This window comes from Myotis yumanensis, unplaced genomic scaffold (genome assembly GCF_028538775.1).
Source record: "Myotis yumanensis isolate MYYU_CA2020_CCGP unplaced genomic scaffold, mMyoYum1.0.hap1 SCAF_22, whole genome shotgun sequence".
In the NCBI taxonomy this organism is placed as follows: domain Eukaryota; kingdom Metazoa; phylum Chordata; class Mammalia; order Chiroptera; family Vespertilionidae; genus Myotis; species Myotis yumanensis.
In genome coordinates, this window is record NW_027223773.1 from 3,003,540 (window position 1) to 3,027,379 (window position 23,840).

The 23,840-nt window shown below is 41.0% G+C and overlaps 1 protein-coding gene across 1 annotated transcript in view; it reads right to left on the reverse strand.

The window, feature by feature from the left end:
- The window catches only part of FMN2 (formin 2), a 127,193-nt gene that overhangs the window by 35,837 nt on the left and 67,516 nt on the right, over window positions 1-23,840 (reverse strand). Inside the window, 6 exon segments of the mRNA XM_070401278.1 lie at window positions 5,676-5,768; window positions 19,743-19,863; window positions 20,037-20,096; window positions 21,412-21,558; window positions 22,710-22,839; window positions 23,005-23,096. Coding sequence (XP_070257379.1) covers window positions 5,676-5,768; window positions 19,743-19,863; window positions 20,037-20,096; window positions 21,412-21,558; window positions 22,710-22,839; window positions 23,005-23,096 — 643 coding nt within the window.

Sequence of the window (23,840 nt, forward strand, 5' to 3'; positions counted from 1 at the left end):
TATACAAAGTTCATAAACTTGCAAAACTAATAAAATGTTTACAATTTATATTTTTGGCAAACCTATAAAGAGAAAGTATAAAGATCAGAGAGAAAAGAAATAAAATAGAAATTTTAAAAAGATCAATGAAAATAGGAGCTGGTCCTTTGAAAAGATAAACAAAATTGACAAACCTTTAGCCAAACTCATCAAGAAGAAAAGAGAGTCCAAATAAATAAAATCATAAATGAAAGAAGAGCCGTTACAACTGACACCACAGAAATACAAAGAATCATTAAAGAATGCAATGAACAGTTATATGCCAACAAACTCAACAACATTCCAAAACTGAACAGAAAGAAATAGAAATTACTAACAAAGAAATTGAAACAGTAATTTTAAAAAAACTCCCAATAAAACCAGACAGTTTGACAAGTGAATTCTGCCAAACATTTAAAGAAGAATCAATAGCTACTAGTAGAGTTCTTAAATGATTTCGAAAAAATCCAGAGGAAGAATTGCTTCTGAACTAATTCTATGAAGCCAATATCACCCCGATACCAAAATCAGACAAAGACAAGAAAAGAAACCATCAACAAAACAAAAAGACAAACCACTGAATGAAAACGATATTCACAAATAATATATCTGACAAGGGGTTAATATCCAAATTATCTAAGGAACTCATACAATTTTCCACCAAACGGACAGAGGCCGAGCCGGTGTGGCTCAGTTGGTAGGAGCATCAACCCATACACCAAAAGGTTTTGGGTTCAATTCCTAGTCAGGGTGTGTATAGGAGGCAATTGATCAATGTTTCTCTCTCAACAATCTCTCTCTCTCTCTCCCTCCCTCTCTTTCCCTTCTTCCCTCCTTCCCTCCCTCTCTCCCTTTCTTTCTCTAAAACCAATAAAAAGCAGAGGACCTAAAAACATTTCCCCAGAGGACGTACAGATGTTCAAAAACATAGGAAAAGATGCTCAACATCACTAATCATCAGAGAAGTGCAAATCAAAACCACAACAAGAAGTTACTTTACACCTGTCAGAATGACTAGCATCAAAAAATCAACAAATACCAAGTGTTGGTGAGGATGTGAAGAAAAGGGAGCCCTCCTACGCCATTGGTGGGCTTGTAAATTGGTGCAGCCACAATGGGAAACAGTATGGAGGTTCCTCAAAAAATTAAAAATAGAGCTGCCATACAACCCAGAAATTTCAGTTCGGGTACTTACTGGAAGAAAGCAAAAACACTAATTTGGAAAGATTTAGGCACCCCAATGTTCAATGCAGCATTATTTACAACAGCCAAGATATGGAAACAACCTAGGTATCCATCAATGGGTAAATGGATAAAAATGATATGAATACATATGTCAGAATGCCATATATATATATACACATATATATGAATAGAGACATATACATTGGAATATTAATCAGCAGTGAAAAAAGAATGAAATCTTGCCATTTGTAACAACATGATGGACCTACAGTATATTGTGCTAAGTGAAATAAGTCAAAGACAAATACAAATACCGTATGTCTTCACTTATATAGAATCAAAAACAAAACAAATGAATAAACAAAACAGAAGCAGATCCACAGATCTAGAGGACAAGCTGATGGTTGTCAAAGGATGAATGGGTGAAATAAATTTTTTTAAGTATCTAAATGATACATTTGACATTCACATTAGTGGCATGTCTGACAGAATGCAGGCACAAGATTGGGAAGGATACATGAAAGAGTTGGACATACTGATCAGGGTCTGCTCCTTGAGTGGGGTGTACGTGACTATTCACTTCATTATAATTCTTTAGATCTCATTTAGGTTAAATATATGCATACATATATGACCTTTATGCTATCTATAACATGCATGCCTTTCAAGTGGACATTTGATCCTCATTTCCCATGGATTCCACATTTTTGAACGTGTCCACTCACTAAAATTCATTTTAATTCCAAAATCCACCCTTCTAGAGCTTTTGTGGTCACCACGGGCCTGTGCGGTGGAAAATCTGAGTGGCCGGACCCACACTTGGCCAGCTGCCGCCGAGCAAGGCGAAGCTCTAGCTCCTTCTGTCAGCTCCCAAACTGTAAATCACTTTCACAGTCTATTGTGACACACTTGTCAGCATCTTTGTGCTTTTTTTGTCATTTCCATCGCTCGAGTGGCTGCCGTGCTGTCCAGTGGACACGAGAACAAGAAGGCCGGGCGGGCTTCACGGAGGAAGTCCACGTGTTAGATGCGGCCCATGCAGGTGTGAGTTACAGCACTGCCGGCGGTGAGTTCAATGTTAGTGAATCAACAATATGTACTAAACAAGTGCATGTTATATCATAAGTACATATCATATCTTCAAACATGAACACACATGAGGCAGTATGTTGATCAAATGATGAAAACAAGACCAAAACAGGGCCAGAGGCTTGAAGAAACCTAACCTTGTGTTTGTAACGAGGAGCAATGGCTCAGTATTCAATGTTTGTGGCAACTTGATAGAATATAGTTACAGCAAACAATGAGAGGACAAGGAATAATAAAATATATTTACTTTTGTGTCATACATAAATCGGATATCAAACATACAAAATTGTATGTTGTATACATATACAACAATTTCATATATATTCTTTTACGTTTTATAAAATATGTGATATATATAAAAAATATAAAATGTACATACATATAAAATATTTCCTAATAAAAATGTAAAAGGGGGAAAATCAACACGTAGAGGATGTATTCACTAGCAAAATATATATAGATACAAATTTACATGTACATAGTAATCGGCTTCTATGCATGGATTATCTCTGGAAGGATAGAAATGAAATATAAACGTGGTTAAGACAGAGGAAAGCGATACTAAGAAAGACTTACATCCCATTAGATACCTGAATTTTATAACAGATGTATTTTTTTAAGATGTTTAATTGACTTTTAAAGAGAGAGGAAGGGGGCAGGAGAGACAAACATGGACGTAAGAGTGACACATGTGCAAACATAAAATCGCGTATGTTGGCATAAAGTGGAGATAGCTAAGGTATAGTGGCTTGGGTTAAACACTTAAATGGAACACTTAGGCATCAGTTGTAGTTAGCGCACAAGGACTTCCCAAAATGTTGCAGAGCGGTACCCTTGACCTTCCTCACTTTTCCTTAAATGGCGAAAGCTCAGGAAATTGATTTTTGCCCATGCCAACCCCCCTCCCCCCAAAATGTCCCATCCACAAACAGGTCCCCTCTAACGACTCCCTCCTCTCTGCCTCCACCTCGCAGGCTCCTCTCTGAAACTCTTCCAAGCTCTGGCTTCCGTTACAACAGCCTCTCTTGGTTTTCCCCTGACCTCTCTTCTCGAAATACTAACACCTGTGGGGGCATCTCTGTCCATCCTGATGATGTCATTTCCCCCCAGAATTCCCGGTGACCACACCCACTCAGTAATCACATTATTGTATGAGGCCCAATCCTCCATCCAGAGATTCCATCTGGGTTTCAAAATGTAACTTTGTGCCCTAACCGGTGTGGCTCAGTGAATAGAGCGTCGGCCTGCGGACTGAAGGGTCCCAGGTTCGATTCCGGTCAAGGGCATGTACCTTGGTTGCAAGCACATCCCCAGTAGGGAGTGTGCAGGAGGCAGCTCATCGATGTTTCTCTCTCATCAATATTTCTAACCCTCTATCCCTCTCCCTTCTTCTCTGTAAAAAATTAATAAAATATATATTTTTTTAAAAATGTAACTTTGCTATTCATGCAAAAGATGACTAAGATATAGTTATACAGATTTCAGTGCCAGGTCTCCAAAATACAGATGGCAAAGATTAGATAATAAACCATAAATAATGTGAACAACTATATGGGTGACACTCGCCAACATTGTAGATGTGAAATCCAGCAAATGGTTTGACTTCTTTTCTTTTCTTTTCTTTTTTTTATTTTATTTTATTATTATTATTTTTAATATATTTTTATTGATTTTTCACAGAGAGGAAGGGAGAGAGATAGAGAGAGTTAGAAACATCGATGCGAGAGAAACATCGATCAGCTGCCTCTTGCACATCCCCCACCGGGGATGTGCCCGCAACCCAGGTACATGCCCTTGACCGGAATCGAACCTGGGACCTCTCAGTCCACAGGCCGACGCTCTATCCACTGAGCCAAACCGGTTTCGGCATTCTTTTCTTTTTTTTTAATGAATCATAGCATTAGGGCTCCTTTCTGCCCACACACAACAACAAAATTCCATACTTTTACCTACATAGTTTTCTCAAATGACATGTTCTTGATGCTAAAACCACACTGAATGGAAAAAGCAAGACTCATTTTTATTCACCGCTAAGAGTGGAGCGAGTGTACAGGGTCCTCTAATATGTAACTACAGGACTGTGATTCCAGTCAGAGGACTGTTTGGGAATCAGTGAATAGACTTTCCACTCCAAGTCATGAGGACCCGAAAATCTGGAAATGACAGCCTCTCTGATTTATGAATCCCTTTCATATTCTGTTTCATGTTTCATGTTCTCTTTCGGTCATCATGATTTTATTAAATGACTAAATGGTCTTTTCCTATCTAAAAAAAAAAAAGCTGTTCTTAATGTTTAATCAAATTCCAGCATGCCTCATTCACTGTAAATCATCATTAATGACACTTAAACAACGTATAAAAACCTAACCGAAGAGAGGATGAAGCGGTATGCAGCCCGAGCCTCACGCCATGTTGGCCTCTACGAGAATTCCTGAACGGCGACAACTGTCCCCAAGCATGACAAGTCACCAATCTGATCTCCAGAAGAGATGGAATGTGACAAGGATGAAAGGTTTTGAGTAGCGAACGCATGGAAATAATTGTAAGTTTTGGTGACTTCAAACAGCGAGACTTTTAACACATTTTTTTCCTCTTTAACAAATTGTTTCTTTAACATCTTCTGAAATTTCTCATCCCTGCTTAACTCAAAGGAATATAGGAGAAGCCAGTGCGATAATATTGGGTTTTTTAAGCTCTTTGAAAAAAAAAAGGGGGTGTTAAATATCCAGAGAAATTTGTACATGCTTTATTTTAAAAACTGCATATAATGTTTCGAAGATCTGAAAAACATCAATATACTTGGCTTTTGGATGCAATATTTTGACAAACCAAATAAATGCCAATATGAAGTGAGGTTATAACCCTAGCGAAAAAGTAGAAGGACATCTAATTTTCTTATCCAAAAAGTATCAGCCCGGCCAGCGTGGCTCAGTGGCTGAGCATCGACCAGGAGGTTACAGTTCAATTCCTGGTCAAGGGCACATGCCCGGGTTGTAGGCTCCATCCCCGGTAGGGGGCGTGCAGGAGGCAGCCGATCCATGATTCTCTCTCATCATTGATGTTTCTCTCTCTCTCTCCCTCTCTGAAATCAATTTAAAAAACGTATGACAATTTTAAAGTCTTTCAAGATATAAGCTATTTCACCAATAGCTATTGTATTCTTCATCGTGAAAGAACAAAGATAATAATGAACATGATTCACAAAGCAGCACGCTGAGCAAATGCGAGTCTCTCGCCACTGAACGACTCAAGGTCAAACACAGCGTGTTTCTCTGGGCTGTCGATCCCTTTGGAACCAGTGCGTGTTTGTCTCACACCTCCTTCCCCTGTGCTGACGAGGGAGGACACGCAAGCCCCCCGCCCTTAACCCCCCCAGCGTGTACCTTGGATGATGAACCGCTCCATGTTCTCCTTGAAGGGCTGGATGTGCTCCTCGGGGGACACCTGATACACTTTCCCCGCCTCCACCTCGCAGGCTGCAATCAGAGAGACACGCTGCTTAGGGCGCCGTCGATGGAGCGTCCAAACCACCTCAAAACCTCATAAAGCCAGACTGTCCTGTCAACCACCGTAACGGACATGTGTCCTACACATATGTTGGAAACCCCAAATGCTGACATGACGAGTCTATAAGCAAGGCTTCGTGAGGGGACTGTGAAAAGACATCCGTAAGAGTTGGTGACTCCAGCCCAGCCGGTGTGGCTCAATGGTTGAGCATCGATCTATGAACCAGGAGGTCACGGTTCCATTCCTGGTCAGGGCTCATGCCCGGGTTGTGGGCTCGATCCCCAGTGTGGGTTGTGCAGGAGGCAGCCGATCAATGACTCTCTCTCATCATTGATGTTTCTCTCTCTCTCTTTCCCTCTCGCTTCCTCTCTGAACTCAATAAAAAAATATATTTTTTAAAAAGAGTCTGTGACTCCATTTCGGTCAATTCCACAGAGCGTCACCTGGGCAAGGTACGCAACCTCTGAGCCTCCGTTGCATCAGGAGAAGGGAGGGCCCGGGCCTGCCTCTCGGTGCTGTTGTGAGGATTGAATCAGAGAAGAGATGGAACGTGTCCCAATAGTGTGCCCGGCATAGGCTGTTTCTTATCGTCATCACTGTCGTTATTATCCACTAACTCCTAATACAGGCTTATTCCCAAGTTCACATTTCTGAAAGCAGGAGGCTACTTGTCAGAAACACGGCCGTGAGATGGTGAGGAGGTGATGGCCATCAGCTTCCTTTAGGATGGATCACTTAGGGCAGCCCCGTGTAGTTGGAAATTCTGTGCCCCTTCATGTCTACAGATGGGTAATCAGATATACTTAATCGTATTCTAAATGGATGAGTTTTCTAAACGTATATACATTCCTATAGAAGAGGGGCAACAGTGCATCAGTGAAAGGAAATAAGGCAGGTTACCAGCCCTTCTAATCGTTTCGGTGAATTCTTTCTGGCAAAATCACATGAAGAAATAGTCCCAAAGGCCTTTGAGTAGCTTCTAATTGCTACCCAATCTATTCCTCTAAGACAGCGGTCACCAACCTTTCAGACCTCACGGACCACGAGTGGTCCATGGACCACCGGTTGGCGACCGCTGCTCTAAGACACAGATATGGACTGACTACCTACTGTGTTCAAGGTACCTCTCTAGGCACTATGATTACTGCCACGAACAGAAGAGAACTGGCCTGAAAAAAATCCCTGCCACAGGGAGCTTGCCTTACCCTATACTAGAGGCCCGGTGCACGAAATTCGTGCAAGGGGCTCGGCCCTCGCAGCCCCAGCTTCGTCCAGAAGGTCGTCTGGAAGGTTGTTTGGCTATCTGGTCTAATTAGCATATTACGCTTTTATTATTATAGATGGTTTTTCATTAATTCTTTTTCCATCACAATGAGACAAGTACAATACTAGTAGCCTAGTATCTAGTAGATTAGGCCAGCACGGGGGCCGGGGGGGGGGGGGGGGAGGGGGCAAGGGGAGGGATGGGAGGGAGAGGAAGAATCCAATCTCTCACCTGGTCTGATTTTCAGACCTTAGAAACCTGAGTCAAGAAAGATGAATATTCTGACTGTTAGTGAGAATTGTTCAATTTCACACTTTTTATTAGAAAATGGAAGTAATGCCTGTCCCCTTGTTCTCGAAGCTGTAGCAGGCCTGGAGGTCTACGCAGCCGTAAGAACACCCTCCCACCAGCAGCCTGCACAAGGTCATCCAATGGGTCTGGTGCCTTAGAGGGGCAGGTCATTGGTTAGGAAAGCAGAGATGGGCCACAGACTAACCAGGACCAAGTCTTCTCAATTGGACCACGTCTGCAGGTCTGCATTTTTACTCAGCAACGTTTAAACAACAGAAGATACAGCCAATAAGAAGGGGTAACATATTTTTTAAATGAGGGGAAATTATATTTTCAATTACATTTTGGCTCCTATAAACTGTATTCTTAATAGAAACGCAAGCAAACGCTATCTTTTCTATGGCTTCTATCTTTCCCCCTCTACTTAGAGTAGATTTCCTCACACACAAGGGGAACCAAGAGGCGTTTTAGATCCAGAAAAACTCTCAGGTCATTTACTGGCAGCCTCATCTTACTTCCTGTCCTCCTTCCGGAAGCCACAGAAGATGCTTGTCACGGATCTCAGAGTTTCGAGTGACAGCCATTCCTATCTCTCCAGGCATCTTTCCCCTCATTGAGCTGCTGTAATGATTAGAGTCCTCAACTCTACCCTGAGCAGAAACCCCTCTGTCTCTCTACACGGTCTCCCTGTGGAATGACATGTCTGGAGTTTGCTTTTCAAATAGTTCTGATAGAATCACCACAGAGAGTCCAGATCTGCAGTGAGTCACAGAATTCCAGGCTCTCAGAGGACGGATGAGGCCCCTCCACTCCTATCATTCTTTATGTACTCACTCCCCCACTCTTGCTGCTAGGACTTAAAATGTTCGCTGCCAGGCAACAGGCATTCAACAATTATCTGTGGAATGAATAGAAAAGGGAATTGAATTCTCCTGTCAATATGAACTCTTCATTAATCTGGAAACGGCTTCTCTATTGGAATGTCCCCAAGCCTTGTACATGCTAGTCATCCCCCTCACATACTCTTACCCTTATGATCAATGGTTGAACTTTGATTTGTCCATCCATACACAACTATCTCAGCAAGGTTCACCTGTCACCAACCCCCCAACCCCTGAACTTTGTATGTCCCTCTTCTATAGAGCATGCGTGAAAGATATAAGCTAAAAGGGGAGCTCCAAATAAAATAGATCTGCATTCAGGTCTGGTTCTACTAGTAGCTACGTGGTCTTGTGCTAGGCCTTAGATGACCTGAACCCCAACTTCCTCAACTAGAAATCGGGCTGATGAAGGCCAGGTATTTGAGCACTAAGCACTGAGCTGATGGGTATTAAGTTCTCAAAAAGTGATAGCTATTAATGATGTTATCTTATTGCATTTATTGTTGACATGTACCTACCTCTGATTATAATCTGCAATCCCTGAGGTCACCTCTGTGTGCCCAGCGTTTGAAATTCAGAGGAAGCACTAAAACCTTGTGTGAAAATAAGTACTTTCAACTATGCCAATGACCACGACTTTCCTTAATCTGGACATTAAGCCTCCAGTGGTGGGTCACAGATAACAGCGTGTAAATCTTAAACCAAGTGCCCCCAATCCCAACCCAGATGACTAAAGCTCTTCACTGTGATATAAAATGTTCAAAATTTGCCAAAACCGGTTTGGCTCAGTGGATAGAGCGTTGCCCTGCGGACTGAAAGGTCCCGGGTTCCATTCCGGTCAAGGGCATGTACCTGGGTTGCGGGCACATCCCCAAGGGGTGTGCAGGAGGCAGCTGATCGATGTTTCTCTCTCATCGATGTTCCTAACTCTCTATCTCTCTCCCTTCCTCTCTGTAAAAAATCAATAAAATATATTTTAAAAAAATAAAATAAAATGTGCACAATTATTTGTGGGTGGTTGTTGCCTTATTCATTATATTCAGAAGGAAAAACCTGTTGGATAACTAGGAAAACAAAATGTCAAGCTCTAGAGTCTGTATAGACTTGTATATGCACACTTCTTATAGACATACTTATGTATTCAATGACAAATATCAATATGTTGCATAAGGAAATTTATAAGATTGGACCCCATTTTTCGCCTAACTATAGTGCATTTTGGTGCATAACATCATCCTGGCTATATCATCTTCAAAACTGGTGACTATGTGAATTTTTTTTAAAAAAATACCAACCACTGTGCTCTCACCAACTTAAAGGGTCATTTAGTCACATTATTAAAAACATAACATGAGATAGAGTTCCTGGAAAATTGCATTACAGTCAAATCCAAATATTTTTCTTAAAATCTGTTAAAGGCAGTTGGCACAACTGAGTCATTCCAACCATGTAGGCTTTTGTTTAATTTAAAGGCCTTCCTGATCCAAAAAGGTTTTATATTGTGTAAAAGGGCTAAACGTGGAAAGCATGAGTGAGGCTCTCAAACACAAAGACAAATCTAGCCAGAGGAGAAGACGAACAAAAGTCTCTCTGGTGTTTCCACTGGAAAAGGGGTTTCAATCCCCAGACTGGCATGTTGGGGGCACAGCCAACATCTTATCACCATCCGATTAAAATAAGGGCAGCACACACCACTCTCAGGAATGAGCCCTGATCACGAGGTTCTGGGGGGGGGCGGGGGGTGTTTTTAGGAAACTGTTATATTCCTGCTGTAACTTCTACATCTCCACGCTCCATCAATCAATCAACGTTGCCCAGTTTCGAGTCGCTGCTTTTCTGTGAGCTTCCAGAAGGTTTTACCGGCATCCATAAACCTGCCTCGTCAAGTTTGAAGGAAGCCACGTCACAGACACAAAGAACAAAGAAGGTTGATTAGATCAGAAGCTCTTCTTTACAAGACCCAATGGTTTCTCATGTCAGCGTGCGTTGGACATGACTCTGGAGTGGCTTTTAAGAAACAGAAACCACGCCCTAACAGGTCTGGCTCAGCGGATAGAGCCTCGGCCTGCGGACTGAAGGGTCCCAGGTTCGATTCCGGTCAAGGGCATGTACCTTGGTTGCGGGCACATCCCCAGTAGGGGGTGTGCAAGAGGCAGCTGATCGATGTTTCTCTCTCATCGATGTTCCTAACTCTCTGTCCCTCTCCCTTCCTCTCTGTAAAAAATCAATGAAATATATTCTTTTTTACAAAAACAGAAACCATGTAGCTACTGAGAGAAGAGCAAGGCAATCGATGAGATATCTACAGAGCAGTTGGAAGAGCAGCGAGACTGGGCTCCCTCCACACTTGGTCTACAGGAACGACTCCCAGAAGCAATCTGCAGCCCTGGTCCTAGGGGAGGTGTTCTCTATGCCACAGTCAGGATCTATGCTGAATGGCGGGTGCCATGGAGTCACCAATGGTTTTATTTTCTCTTTTTGTTTTTTCTAAACAAATCTTGTATACCTCGTGCAACAGAACATTACACTCCAATGGAAAACACTACACTTTTTTTTCCTATGGACTTTTGATTTCTTGGAAAATCTTTGGGTTACTCTCGAGTTTATTCCAGGGGTGCAAGGCTGGCACAATATCTGCAAATCAATACACGTGTTGCATCACATAAACAAATTGAAAGATTTAAAAAAAACACGTGATCATATCAATAGATGCAGGAAAAGCATTCGACAAAATCCAGCACCCTTTTTGGATAAAAACTCTCAGTAAAGTGGGAATAGAGGGATCAGACCTTAACATAATAAAGGCCATATACGACAAACCTACAGCCAACATCATACTCACTGGGCAAAAACTAAAAGCGGTCCCCTTAAGAACAGGAACAAGACAGGGATGTCCGCTTTCACCATCTTATTCAACATAGCACTGGAAGTCCTAGCCACAGCGATCAGACAAGAAGAAGAAATAAAAGGCATCTTAGCTCATATGTCAGAGAACTAATCACCTTTAATTCATTGTTTTTGGGGTGTTTTTTTTTCAAGACAGTAGAGTATGAAAAGTAAGTGGTTAGTGAAAATGAGGAAATACGACTTCACTATTTTTTCCTAAAATGAATAAATGGCATCAACTCTTAAAATTAAGTGATTGACAACTTCATTTTCTTCTCATTAACTCTCCCTTCCACAGGGCAAAATTACTACTGAGTTTAATGACGATTCAAGAGATTTACAGCATGAAAAGTCTAAGAATCCTGAGAAATGTCCATGGGAACCCAGTACGCGTGTGTATTATTATGGAGGGAGGGGAGGAAAGATGAGAAGAAAGAAAGATACGTGAAATTTATTAGCTTTGGGAAAAATATCACAAATGCGAACACTTTTTTCAAAGCTGATGTAAAGGAATATAAACATCTCAAGCAGAAAAACATTACAGTCACCTACACAGAGCTGACTCCATGGAAATTCCGGAGTGAGACAATTCTTTAGGAAATACTTATATATTACCTAGTACACAGAAAAATTTAAATAATTACTTTATACCACCCTCACCGCCCCTAAAAATCAGAAACACATGTTTAGTTCTTTCCATCTCCTTTGTCCCGCTCCCTCCTGGGTCAAAATCACTATTATCTTTTATGGAAGTTCCTTCCTAAGTCTCCCAAATTCTACGCTTGCCAGAGCAATATTCTCAAGACATAAATCATTGTCACTCCAGGTCCCTAAGTATAATCCTTCAGTGGCTGGATAGTGCATTTAGAATAAAATATAATGTCCTTATAAAGCGTATAAACTTGTACAGTGGGTGTGCGTTCTCTCCTCTCATACGAGGGGTATGCCAAGAATGCAGGAGTAATAGACTTTTCTCCTTCCTGAAATGCTTCTGTGGCCCCCTTCATTCTCCTACACACACACACACACACACACACACACACACACACACACCCGTGTTCCAAATACACACACCCCTCTCATTCATTTAGAGTCTTCCCGCCCAGCATGGCTATGTTGGCTTTTGTGACCTGGTGGGTACGTATCACTGTGGATTTGTCGCTTTCTACTCCCCTGCACACAGCCTGTATTTGAGTCACGTGGGATCGCCCGCAATGCCAAGGGGGCGCTCATCTCATGCCATGGGATGGAAGATTCACCTGCTAACGTTTCCTTCCATGCATGTTTCCACCTGTAAAGTCTTCACACGTCAGGACTCCATCCTAATGGCGATTTCTAACCAATTCGGTAGCAATGGGCTTACTATGTTATAGTGTAATTATCTGTTTGTATGTTTGGCTTCTGAACTACATGATACAATATATTCTTTAAGTACATGTCTTGACAATAAAAGGTGCTCAATAAATGCCAATTCTGCCCGGCTGGCATTGGTCAGTGGTTGAGTGTCCACCTATGAACCAGGAGGTCATGGTTCGATTCCCGGTCAGGGCACAGGCCCAGGTTGCAGGCTCCATCCCTAGTGTGGGGCGTGCAGGAGGCAGCCGATCCATGGTTCTCTCTCATCATTGATGTTTCTATCTCTCCCTCTCTCCTCCGCTCTGAAAGCAATAAAAATATCTTTTTAAAAAACATAATAAAAGAAAGCATAGAGCTCAAACATGAATGATTCTATCAGCACCCCTTCCACTCTTTCATAAGCCACGCTTACGTGCACTATCATTTAAAAGATTTTGGTTCTTAATTATTTTCTAATTAAAATTTATCTTAGAATAGGAATTCTTAAGTTGTAGCACTTTTATGTCAAGGACTCCCTGAGATTTTTAGTAGGGAATTTAATAGAAAACAGACTATGGGACTCACTGTGAGTGGGTGGGGCATATCAAAAGACATATCAAAATTACCAGCAAAGGGTTTTTCTTCAGGCAATACGCATGCTCAGTTCTGACCTTCGTTACAAATTCTGCTGCAATGAGCCAAATTTCACATCTGAATATTGTGTAACCCTCAGGTTTAAGCCTGAGGAACCCCTGACCTCATGGGTCAATAGACAATCAAAGCCCAACTAGTTGCAACACTGGTGACTTCGCTCATGTCCTTTCCCATGCTTGAAATTCTATTCTTCTCTCCCCTGGATGGAACGTTACTGATCTTTCAAAGTCCAACTGAGGTATCATTTTCCAAGAACATTTAATCCTTACCTCCTCTGCATTTCTGTAGTATCTTATTTACAGAACTAAAAAATACCTGTTAGACCATACAGTGGTATATGTATGCATATAACCATTAGTGTTCTAATTCGTCTATGAGCTATGAGGTTTTTTTTCGGTGATTTAATAAACATTTGTAGGATGATAATTAAGTATTAGACTCTAATATCTCTGATTCCTTACTGATCTAAATTTCATAAATCTTGTTATTATGAGATAATCTACCCATTAAATTCTTAAGCTGCCTATCTAGAAAGCATTTTGATAATGAGTATCAGGAATCTGAAAAAAAATTTCATTGCCTCTAATCTAGTAATTAGAATTATAAGAATCTATGTTAAAGAAAAAAATAGAAAATATAGTAAAAAGGTTATGAATAAGGATGTTCAACATAATATTTCTGAAGAGTAGGCAGAACTGGAAAGAGATAATTTCTTGCAAGAATCAAATCCCTCAATCAAATCAAATTATGGCACCATCATAAGATAGATTTCTATGAAACCATCTTAAATGGTTTTTAAATGATAGTAAGAGCCCCGGGAAATGCTATTAAAATTTTCACTGAGAAAAATGTATAACATATAAGAGTGATATCCAGTCAACTGGAATGATGAATTCATTAACAGGCTAACCTTCCTTCTTTGGAAAACCCAGAGCAATGCAGGAGGACATTAAAAAAGAAAACCAAACAGACACATTTTGCTTTAAAAAAAAAATGAATAACTCCTTGAACCAGAAATAGTAGAGAAGCCCAAGTTAAGAAACAGAGCCAAGCCAGGAGTGAGTGAAGTGCGCGTGGGGGAGGGTAAAGATCTTGGCGATATGAAGCCCAGCGGTGGGAGAGAATGGAACCAGTGTCACTACTAGAATCCCAGAGCGAGGACCAGGCTCCTGGAGCCATGGAAGGAGGAGGGACACAGCTCCAGCCCCTACACAGCTGTGTGCCTGGGGCAGCAAGAGGAGACAGACAGCAATCCAGGCCAGATCTGAGCCAAGTCATTCACTCCTGTGGAGACTGACTCTGCAGTAAACCCAACGTGCCCACAGGGCAGGATCCCCAAGCTGCCAGGAGAAGGTCTGGTCTGGCCAAAGGCAGGCCAAGTCAAAGCAATGGAAAAACCACCAAAGTGTAGGATTTGGGGGGTCGGGAGAAGAACAGAGAACACAAGACGGATGGAGAGATAAGTTCTTGTCACAACTCAACTCTTCCGTTGTAGCACAAAAGCATTCACAGACAAAACATAAATGATAGGATGTGTGGATGGCTCTGTTCCAACTAAACTTTATTTGTAAGAACAGGCCTCATTCAGCCCCCAGGCTGTAATTTTCTAACAACTGTTTTAAATCAACATTCTAATACCACAAAGAAAATTAATGAGTAGAAAGACAGCTTATAAGTATTAACAAATAAAGAATGAATTCATCTCCGATGAAACAAAAATTATGAAAATCCAAAAAGGATAATAAAATAGCTTTACAAATATTAAAAAGGTCAAGGGAAATACTATGCAGAATAAGAACAAAAATTAATTTAATGGTAAAAATAGATATGGTAAAAAAACAAAACACCACCATACTAGAAATCTTGAAAACAAAAATAATTATCGTAATTTTAAAATAGTTGCACTGGCAATATAAATACAAGATTGGATAGCGTCAAAGAGAGAATTAATGAATTGAAAGGCAATGTTGAGGAATGCATGATGATCAGAGCAAAAGGGGTAGGGACGGGGGTAAAATTTGAAAGAGAAGTCAGGAGACATGGAGGGTTAGACCCCAGATAAAAATATACCAAAATACTAAGGTTATTTATCATTAACTGTAGGATTACAGATAAATATGTTCTCTGTCCTATGTTTTTCAATGTTGGCTGATGTTCCCATGTTGAACTGACATTCATTTTAAAATCATAACAGAACGTGATTTTAAAAGAAGCTACTGATCGCCTTTGAACTGAATTTATAACGTCATGCTTTCTTTCCTCAAACAAAAAAATATCAGAAATTTTCCATTGTGAGTATAATTGGCGTAAACACATATAAATCAATACAAACAAGTTTAAACACTTGTTTTTCCTATATAGCTTAGACCTCCACACCGACATTACTTCAATGTGAAGATAGAGTCCATTCATTTTAAACATTTTTTATCTTTAAATTCTTTATTAGTTAAGGAATTACAAATGTGTCCTCATCCCCCCATTAACCCCCATCCTCCCCCCCCCAACCCCACTCATGCTCTCATCCCCCTGTTGTCCATGTCCATTGGTTTGGCTTATATGCGTGCAGACAAGTCCTTTGGTTGATCTCAAGTCGGGGACTGAAGGGGAGGGGAGGGAAGGAGGGAACAGGAAAGAATTTCTCGCCCACTTTGGGGAACTTCATTACTCGGTGCTCTGTCAGTGCTGAGTTGACTGGAATCATATGGCAAGTCAACTTTCTACCCAAGACAGGCCCTGGAACAGAAATCGCCATTTGGCTCAGCCAGGTCCAGGAAAGCTGCTGACAACCAGAAGAGATCAAAGCAGATCAGGTTGCTTAAGCAACCACATGTCCCCGAGCTCAGAAGGCCATGGGAGCACCCCAGGGCGGTGGGAATCTTGGGAGCAAGTATAGAAAGCAGACAGAGGGGATGTTCTGCTCTTCTAAATGCTAACAGGAGAGTCAGCTGTCTTGTTCAAATGTCTCAGCCCTCAGCATTCTCTCTCAGTCTTTCCTTGAAAATAAAAGTCAACTCTCTAAGAAACCTGAGAGGAAGTGATTTAGCCAGAAAGTGAGTGTCTTAATGACTTTTCTTACCTCTTTATCCTCACACTGTTTATTCTCTCCTATTTCTTACCTTTATCCTCTCACTATTTATTCTATCCTATTTCTTACCTCTTTATCCTCACACTATTTATTCTATCCTATTTTTTTAAACATATTTCATTGATTTTCCACAGAGAGGAAGGGAGAGGGACAGAGAGTTAGAAACATTGATGAGAGAGAAACACCGATCAGCTGCCTCCTGCACACCCCTTACTGGGGATGTGCCCGCAACCAAGGTACATGCCCTTGACCGGAATAGAACCTGGGACCCTTGAGTCCACAGGCGGACGCTCTATCCACTGAGCCAAACCGGTTAGGGCAATTCTATCCTATTTCTTACCTTTATCCTCACACTATTTATTCTATCCTATTTCTTACCTCTTTATCCTCACACTATTTATTCTATTTTTTCCTTATGAATAGACAATACGTTTTGGACATTTATTAGATGGAAAGGATCTGGATCCATTCTTTACATATATCATTGCATTTTTAAACTCCTTCTTTTAAAACAACTCGCTTCGGGCAAAAGGTGGGTAGGATATTTGAATCTTCTTTAAATGAATCACCTAATTTAACCACTTAGAAGGAATAAGTTTTAATAGGCTCCATTTATCAAAAAAGACATTATTTTAAACTAATTATATCCAAATAACACAACCCAATAACCTCCCATCTGACTCCCATTTAGTCAGATGAATGCACAAATCACATCTATTTATACCCATCTCATTCCAAAGAGGGACATGAGGGGTTCTGATTTTATGCCTCGTTGATATGAAATGGTACACGCATGCTGAGTCCTTCCCGGAAATTAAATTTCATTCAGGTTGAGCTCAGAAGATCCCCTTCCTTGTAAAACGTCTTTTTTTTCTATACAAAACCTCAAATTTTGGAAAAGCTATATATATATATATATATATATATATATATATATATATGATTCAATTATGAATTTTGTCAGTGTTTAAAGGAGACCTCAGTGTTTGACAGCCTTGTAAATGGCTCAAGCCGTTCTCATTGTACCAGCTCAGAAGACACAATTTCATTATTTCATGGTCTGTAGCTTCATTTCCCCACCTTCCCTGCAAGCTCCTCAGAGGAAATGCCCTGCTTCTGTCACTAACACAGAACCAGGCCTGCGCTGCTCTCTCCCTCCCTCCCTCCCTTCTCTCCTTCTCTTTCTTTTCCTTCTTTCTTTCTTTCTTTCTTTCTTTCTTTCTTTCTTTCTTTCTTTCTTTCTTCCTTCCTTCCTTCCTTCCTTCCTTTCTTTCTCTCTTTCTTTCTTTCTTTCTTCAGAGAAGAGGAAGAGGGAGAGAGAAATAGAAACATCAATGATGAGAGAGAATCATGGATCGGCTGCCTCCTGCACGCCCCACACTGGGGATCAAGCCCACACCCCGGGCCTGTGCCCTGACCGGGAATCGAACCTTGACCTCCTGGCTCATAGGTCGACGCTCAACCACTGAGCCACTCTGGTCGGGCGAGGCCTGTGTTTCTTAAAATGTATTCATTCCACCGACCAGAGGACCTACCAGCTGTTCTGTGGGGGGAAAAATGGTGCTCTGTGGGCAAATAAACCCGAGAACTGCTGCTAACCCTTCTCTCAGCGAACACGGTGAATCCTCAGATTTATTTGGTCGTGAAAGCCCTCCCTTTCTAGGGCCCCACATGTTCACACACTAGGCACGAACTTGAGAAAATACTATCGTGGTCAAATGCTCTCCATTCTCAAGGAGGAAATACATCTTTCTGAGAAGTTGGCCTTATCCTATATAATAAAGAGCTAATATGCTAATTAGACTGGATGCGGGGACGACCTTTTGGACTGACGAGTGGGGCGGGGGGGGGGGGGGGGGGCAGGGGCAGGGCTGCGAGGGCCGAGCCCCTTACACGAATTTCATGCACCGGGCCTCTAGTTACAGATAAGGAGTAAACCCTTTGAGTGAAAATCATTACCTCCTTAACCCTCTGAGGTGCTCAAAACTTGCTAAGATGCTCCTTCAATGTTTCATCTGGAGCCACCCCATCTCTGGAGAAGACAGATGTGCAAGAGGAAGTAGGACAGTGGCAGTGGCTACTGGTCCTCTTCAAACCCACTATCTGGTGTCTGTGAGTTCTCCCTGTCTAGCTCTAAGTCTTGTGAGAACTTGCAATTTTCATGGCTACCTGTATATTTAATAACTACAGGAAGAAAGCATGTAGATATGAAAAATAAGTGAGGTATCATTCCCATCATAAGCAAACGTACGTTCCCTAGAAGTACGATCGCCATTCCTCTCCTTTCTCCACTCCCTTGTAAACTATGAAATCCTACTTTGCAAGACTGAGTTGTTAATATAAGTATAAAGTATTTTTCTGATCCCCCAGAAATGCCCCTGGCACTGAGAGAGGGAGATATTAATAAGCAAACCTGTAAACCGATATACCTGTCATAATTTTGAAGGAAGATAAATACTATATGGTTTGTCTTTTAATGTTTTTAAAAGTCATACTTAAATACATCATAACATAGGGTTACACAAACATAACATAATTTTATTTATTTATTTTAAACAAACTTGTCATTCTTGGGTTCAGTAAATGAACACCCATATTTGAGGGTACCCAATGCACCCACAAATGCCCAATCTGCGTCAGGCTCATAATAAGGGGTGCTGAGTGTTTAGAAACTGCAAGCCAATTATGCAATGTTATTGTGCGGATTTTAATCCACATAAAAGCATCGGCCACCAGAATATATATGACCCCATACATTTCATTATAGATCATTTTGGATAAGCATTTCCAAACTGGGTAGAATCTCTTTAAAAAAATCACATCATCTGAGTGGTTTTTGGACAGGGGTAACCACGCCTCTTTTTTTCCTGTAGTTACACATCCAGTGAAAATTCACACACATTTACTCACTCCCTGTCTGATAGAGTGAAATAGAGGCTTAGCTAGCGGAGGTGTTCGTAGCTCCATAACAATAAGAAACCTCATGACCAGGGAATAAAAGAGATTTTAACCACAACATAATTTTTAAAAGGGTACACTGTTTACTTTTGTGTAAATATTACTCTTAAGGTAGAAATCTGATGAATTTCAGACTTCAAAATGATATAAGGCTTCGCAAACGAACAACAAGACATACACACGTGTGCTGTGTGACCACATATGTGAAAGGAGATGTTTTGTCCCCAAGAAAGTTCACAAGCTACAAAGTCTTGGGCAAGTGTATGAAGGGAGGGCTGGGAGGGCCTGGTCATCTTTCAACAATGACGAGATAAAACACACAAATGTTCTTGGCTGTAAACACAAGACAAATTTGCTCCTGATGAGAGAGATGACTATTCAAATAGCCAGCTTTTTAAACAACAAAACAATAAGATTATTGGTAAAAAAATAATTTTTTTCTTTAGCCATACTAAACAATTTTCAGTTCTACGAGGCTCTAAAAGACTTTTTGTTCAAGAACATCAAAAAGTCTAGCTTCTCATTAAAAAAAAAAAAAAAAAAAAAAGCATGACTAACAAACATGAGTTTCTTTAAAATGCTCCGTTACCTTTCAGGTCCTTCTTTAGTTTCCTGAGATCTTTTTGAAAATCCTCAAACTTCATCTGCGAAGCCTGAAACAGGTCCTGGGGCTCGGGTAACGGAAAAACACACTGCTCTTTCCCGGCGTCCTAATTCATTAGCAAGAAACACATCATTTTAAACCAATCAGCACAGAGATCGATAACAATCATATGACAGCAGGGATGGCAAAACCGCAAATACAAACAATGCCGAGTCATTTACAACAAAGACTAACCCCTCCCCCCTCAAAAAAAAACCTATATGCAAAAAACTGTCTTACCTCATCAAAATTTCGAAGATAATAGGAAACGATATATGACAAAAGGCTTCTGCTGTTGTCCTAGGCAGAAAGACCAAAGTAAGTTATATATATGTGTATATATATATATATATATATATATGTATATATATATACACATATATATGGTTAAATATAGTGTTAAATAAAAGAAATCCCAGGAAATCAGCATATATAGGGGAGAAGGTTTAGAATGAAATATGAAATTCTCTATTTCAAGTCATTTGAGTGACTATAACGAAGGACTTGAATGGCAAAGAAGATCTTATTTTCCCCAGTGCTCACATCTAAGCTCCAAATGCTAAGCACAGCTGTTTAAGGGTGGAGTCTCAACTATAAATACTTTCCTATTTTTACTTTCCTCCGTCAGAAAATTAGTTCATTAATTTGTATGGATTTTATTAAGGGGGATAACTACTATCTTCACTGAGATGATGAATATTGCTAGCATTTCTACACATGTGGACCAGTAGTAAGTTTGATGATCTAGCTAATACTATATAGATTAGGAACATAAAAAATTTAAGCATTATTTCAAGTAATTGGGAGCTTTAAAAATGCAAATACATACTACAAATTTTTATGGCAGCCAATGAGATTGAGGAACTCATATCCACTCAGCTGTAAATGGTGCAATGTATATAGATCTACAGTAAAAAATGTAAAATTGTTCCATATCCAATAGTCTTCAAAAAACAGCCTTTCATCTCCTTTCTGGAACATGGGGAGGCACTAATTTTTAAATCATTCTTTTTTTGCATTTCCTTTACAAACTACTTTCCCTCATCTTCGTTTTGCTTAAAATGGAAGGAAAGAAGAAGGTAATAGATATACTGTCTAATTTACGGAAATTAATTAATCCTCAGAGTCCACAAAGATAAATATTAGCAGACACGGTAGAGTGAAAAAATAATTATTTTAAAATATTGTCTGCTTATTCATTAGGCACAGCACTCAAACTACAGGAAACATTGTCACTCACTAAATCACAAATATGGGATGGCCATTACTTTTCTTTAGTTCAGAACCATAAAGAGACATTTATTACAACTGGCCTGTAGTCTAACTACCAACCAGCTCAACGGGCATGGCTCAGTCAACCTATGAACCAGGAGGTCACGGGGGTCAGGGCACAGGCCCAGGTTGTGGGCTCGATCCCCAGTGTGGGACGTGCAGGAGGCAGCCAATCATTGATTCTCTCTCATCACTGATGTTTCTATCTCTCTCCCTCTCCCTTCCTCTCTGAAATCAATAAAAACATACTGTAAAAACAACAACAACACACACACACACACACACATACACACACACAGTCCAATCCTCAATTTGCCTACATTCATTCACACAAAATACTTACACTGCTTTTGACGTCTTTCAGCTTCGGAAGGATGTCTAACCCAAACCCGTCGGCCTGTCCCCGAGTCTTGTTCCCGCCATTCATGTAGTTGCCGAAGGCCAGGACCAATCCCAGCACCTGCATAACCCCGGGGCCATTTTTCAAAGTCTGTAAGCAGAATGAAGAGCCGTTTCTCTCTGATACTAAGTTTTGTTTGAATTTTCTTAAGTCAGTGGCAGATATTCATCTGACACTGATCACATGGGGTGACATCCAAACTTTATTATTGGTCGTTATCATATTTGAAGAGAAGTGCCTCCAAGAGGAAGAAATCTAGGCCATTTCTGTGAAACCAATACGGCTACACGGTGACAGCTACTACGAAATAATGTCCTTGCTGCCAGCCTAATTGTACCCACCTCAGCAGCAACACAAATGTATGGCATAGTAGTGGGAAACTGAAACATAGTTCCAGAGATTAATGTTCAAATTTAGGCTCATCCCTGAAAAATCCATACTCACGTCTTCCAAAACTCATCATTTAACCTGATTTTGCATGTCACATCCTCTGAAAATGGTCTTTTAATACCTTATTACTACTTTTCAACCACGACAATTGGTACTATCGATTTGTGACAAACTGTTTTAAATGCTCATATTGCTAATTTCTGCCAAAAACGTATTCTTTGTTTTCAGAAGACTACTGACCTTCTGTTGAGTCGTACAGCTGATCCTAAATCCTTTGGTTGGAATGAATCATGTGTTATGGAGGGGCCCTTCCAAATATGACAGAAAGTACATAGAATGCCTTCAAATAACATTTAATAGGGAGTTCGATGTATTTGAGGGCCATGAAAAGTAATGATTCTGGCCCTAGCCGGTTTGGCTCAGTGGATAGAGCATCGGCCTGCAGACTGAAGGGTCCCAGGTTCAATTCCAGTCAAAGGCACATGCCTGAGTTGTGGGCTTGATCCCCAGTAGGGGGCGGTACAGGAGGCAGCCGATCCATGAGTCTCTCTCATGATTGATGTTTCTATCTCTCTTTCCCTCTCCCTTCCTCTCTGAAATCAATAAAAACATTAAAAAAGAAAGAAAGAAAGAAAAGATCAGCAATGGCCACATCCAAGCATTGTGGTCCCACGTGCACTTTAGCTTTGGTTCTCAAAGCTCAGACATAACACGTTCTCTTCCGCGGGCCGGCTAGCCTTCAAATTTGTCGAGTTCTTAGAATAAATCAAACTTTTCTGAAATGTGAACGTGCCTCAACACAACTTAATCATCAGAATCCCAGCGTCTGCTCTCCCCATACCACAACCCACCTCACACAACTTCTGCAGCAGCTCAAGTTTGCGACGGATCGAGCAAATGCTTTCCGAAAACGTGGACTGGAACAGGATGCAAAAGACCCGCTCGGAAAAGTTGGGGATTAGTGACAGCTCATACAGGAACCTAAGGGAAGAAAGCCACGTAAGGAGGGAAAGATGTAACTCAGAGAAACAGGTGTCCAAGCTCATGTCACGCATAACAACGATGAACAGAAGATCCTGCATTTTCCAAAGGGAGCGAGCCCGCCCAGGCCTGGAGGCCCGCTGCGCGGTCCTAAGAGATGCTTACTGTTCGGGCTTGTCCAGGGACTTGGCACTTTCCTTGTCTTTGGAGGACCGGCCGTGCTTTTCAATTTTTTCCAGTTCATCCGACTGTGCTCTCTGCAAATCAAAAGGCAAGATGGGGTCAACTGAGTCCCTTAGATAAGGATGATCTTAGTACAGCAAAACTAGATCCTATATAATACAAGCCTAATATGCAAATAGACAGAACGGCTGAGTGACCGGCAGAACGATTGGTCACTATGATGCGCACTGACCACCAGGGGGCAGACGCTCAATGCAGGAGCTGCCCCCAGCCCACAGGCCCCAGGCCAGCCAAGGTGGGTGCCAGTGGGAGTACCTCGATCGCCCCACTGGTCGCCTCATAGATCAGCCCTGATCGCAGGACAGGCCTAGGGACCCTGCCTGTGCACGAATTTCGTGCACCGGGCCTCTAGTATTTTCATATTTCTTAGCATCCCTTTGTAGGAAAGCTTGACATCATTCATGAGGCATCTGAAAGTGTAAATATGTTTAATGGAAACCAGATCATCTCCAAATCTTCCAAATAGTGTTATTGACTATCAGTGATCTGCAAAACACTTATTTATTCAAGCATGTTTTAAAACAATACGTTCTTCTTCTCTTGCTCTCTGAGCTGTTTGTAATCCCCTCCAGAAGGCAAGGCTTTCATGTTAAAGTGGTATTTCTCATTAAGGAATCCAGGAAATTCAATTTGATCCTACGGTTGTTCTAAGTTTGTTACAGGGGAAAAATGTATTTATTTACCTATTTCAATCATTGTTTATGGATATTTTTCCTTAGGGGAAAGAAAAATACAATTGAATTATTAAGTCATGGAGC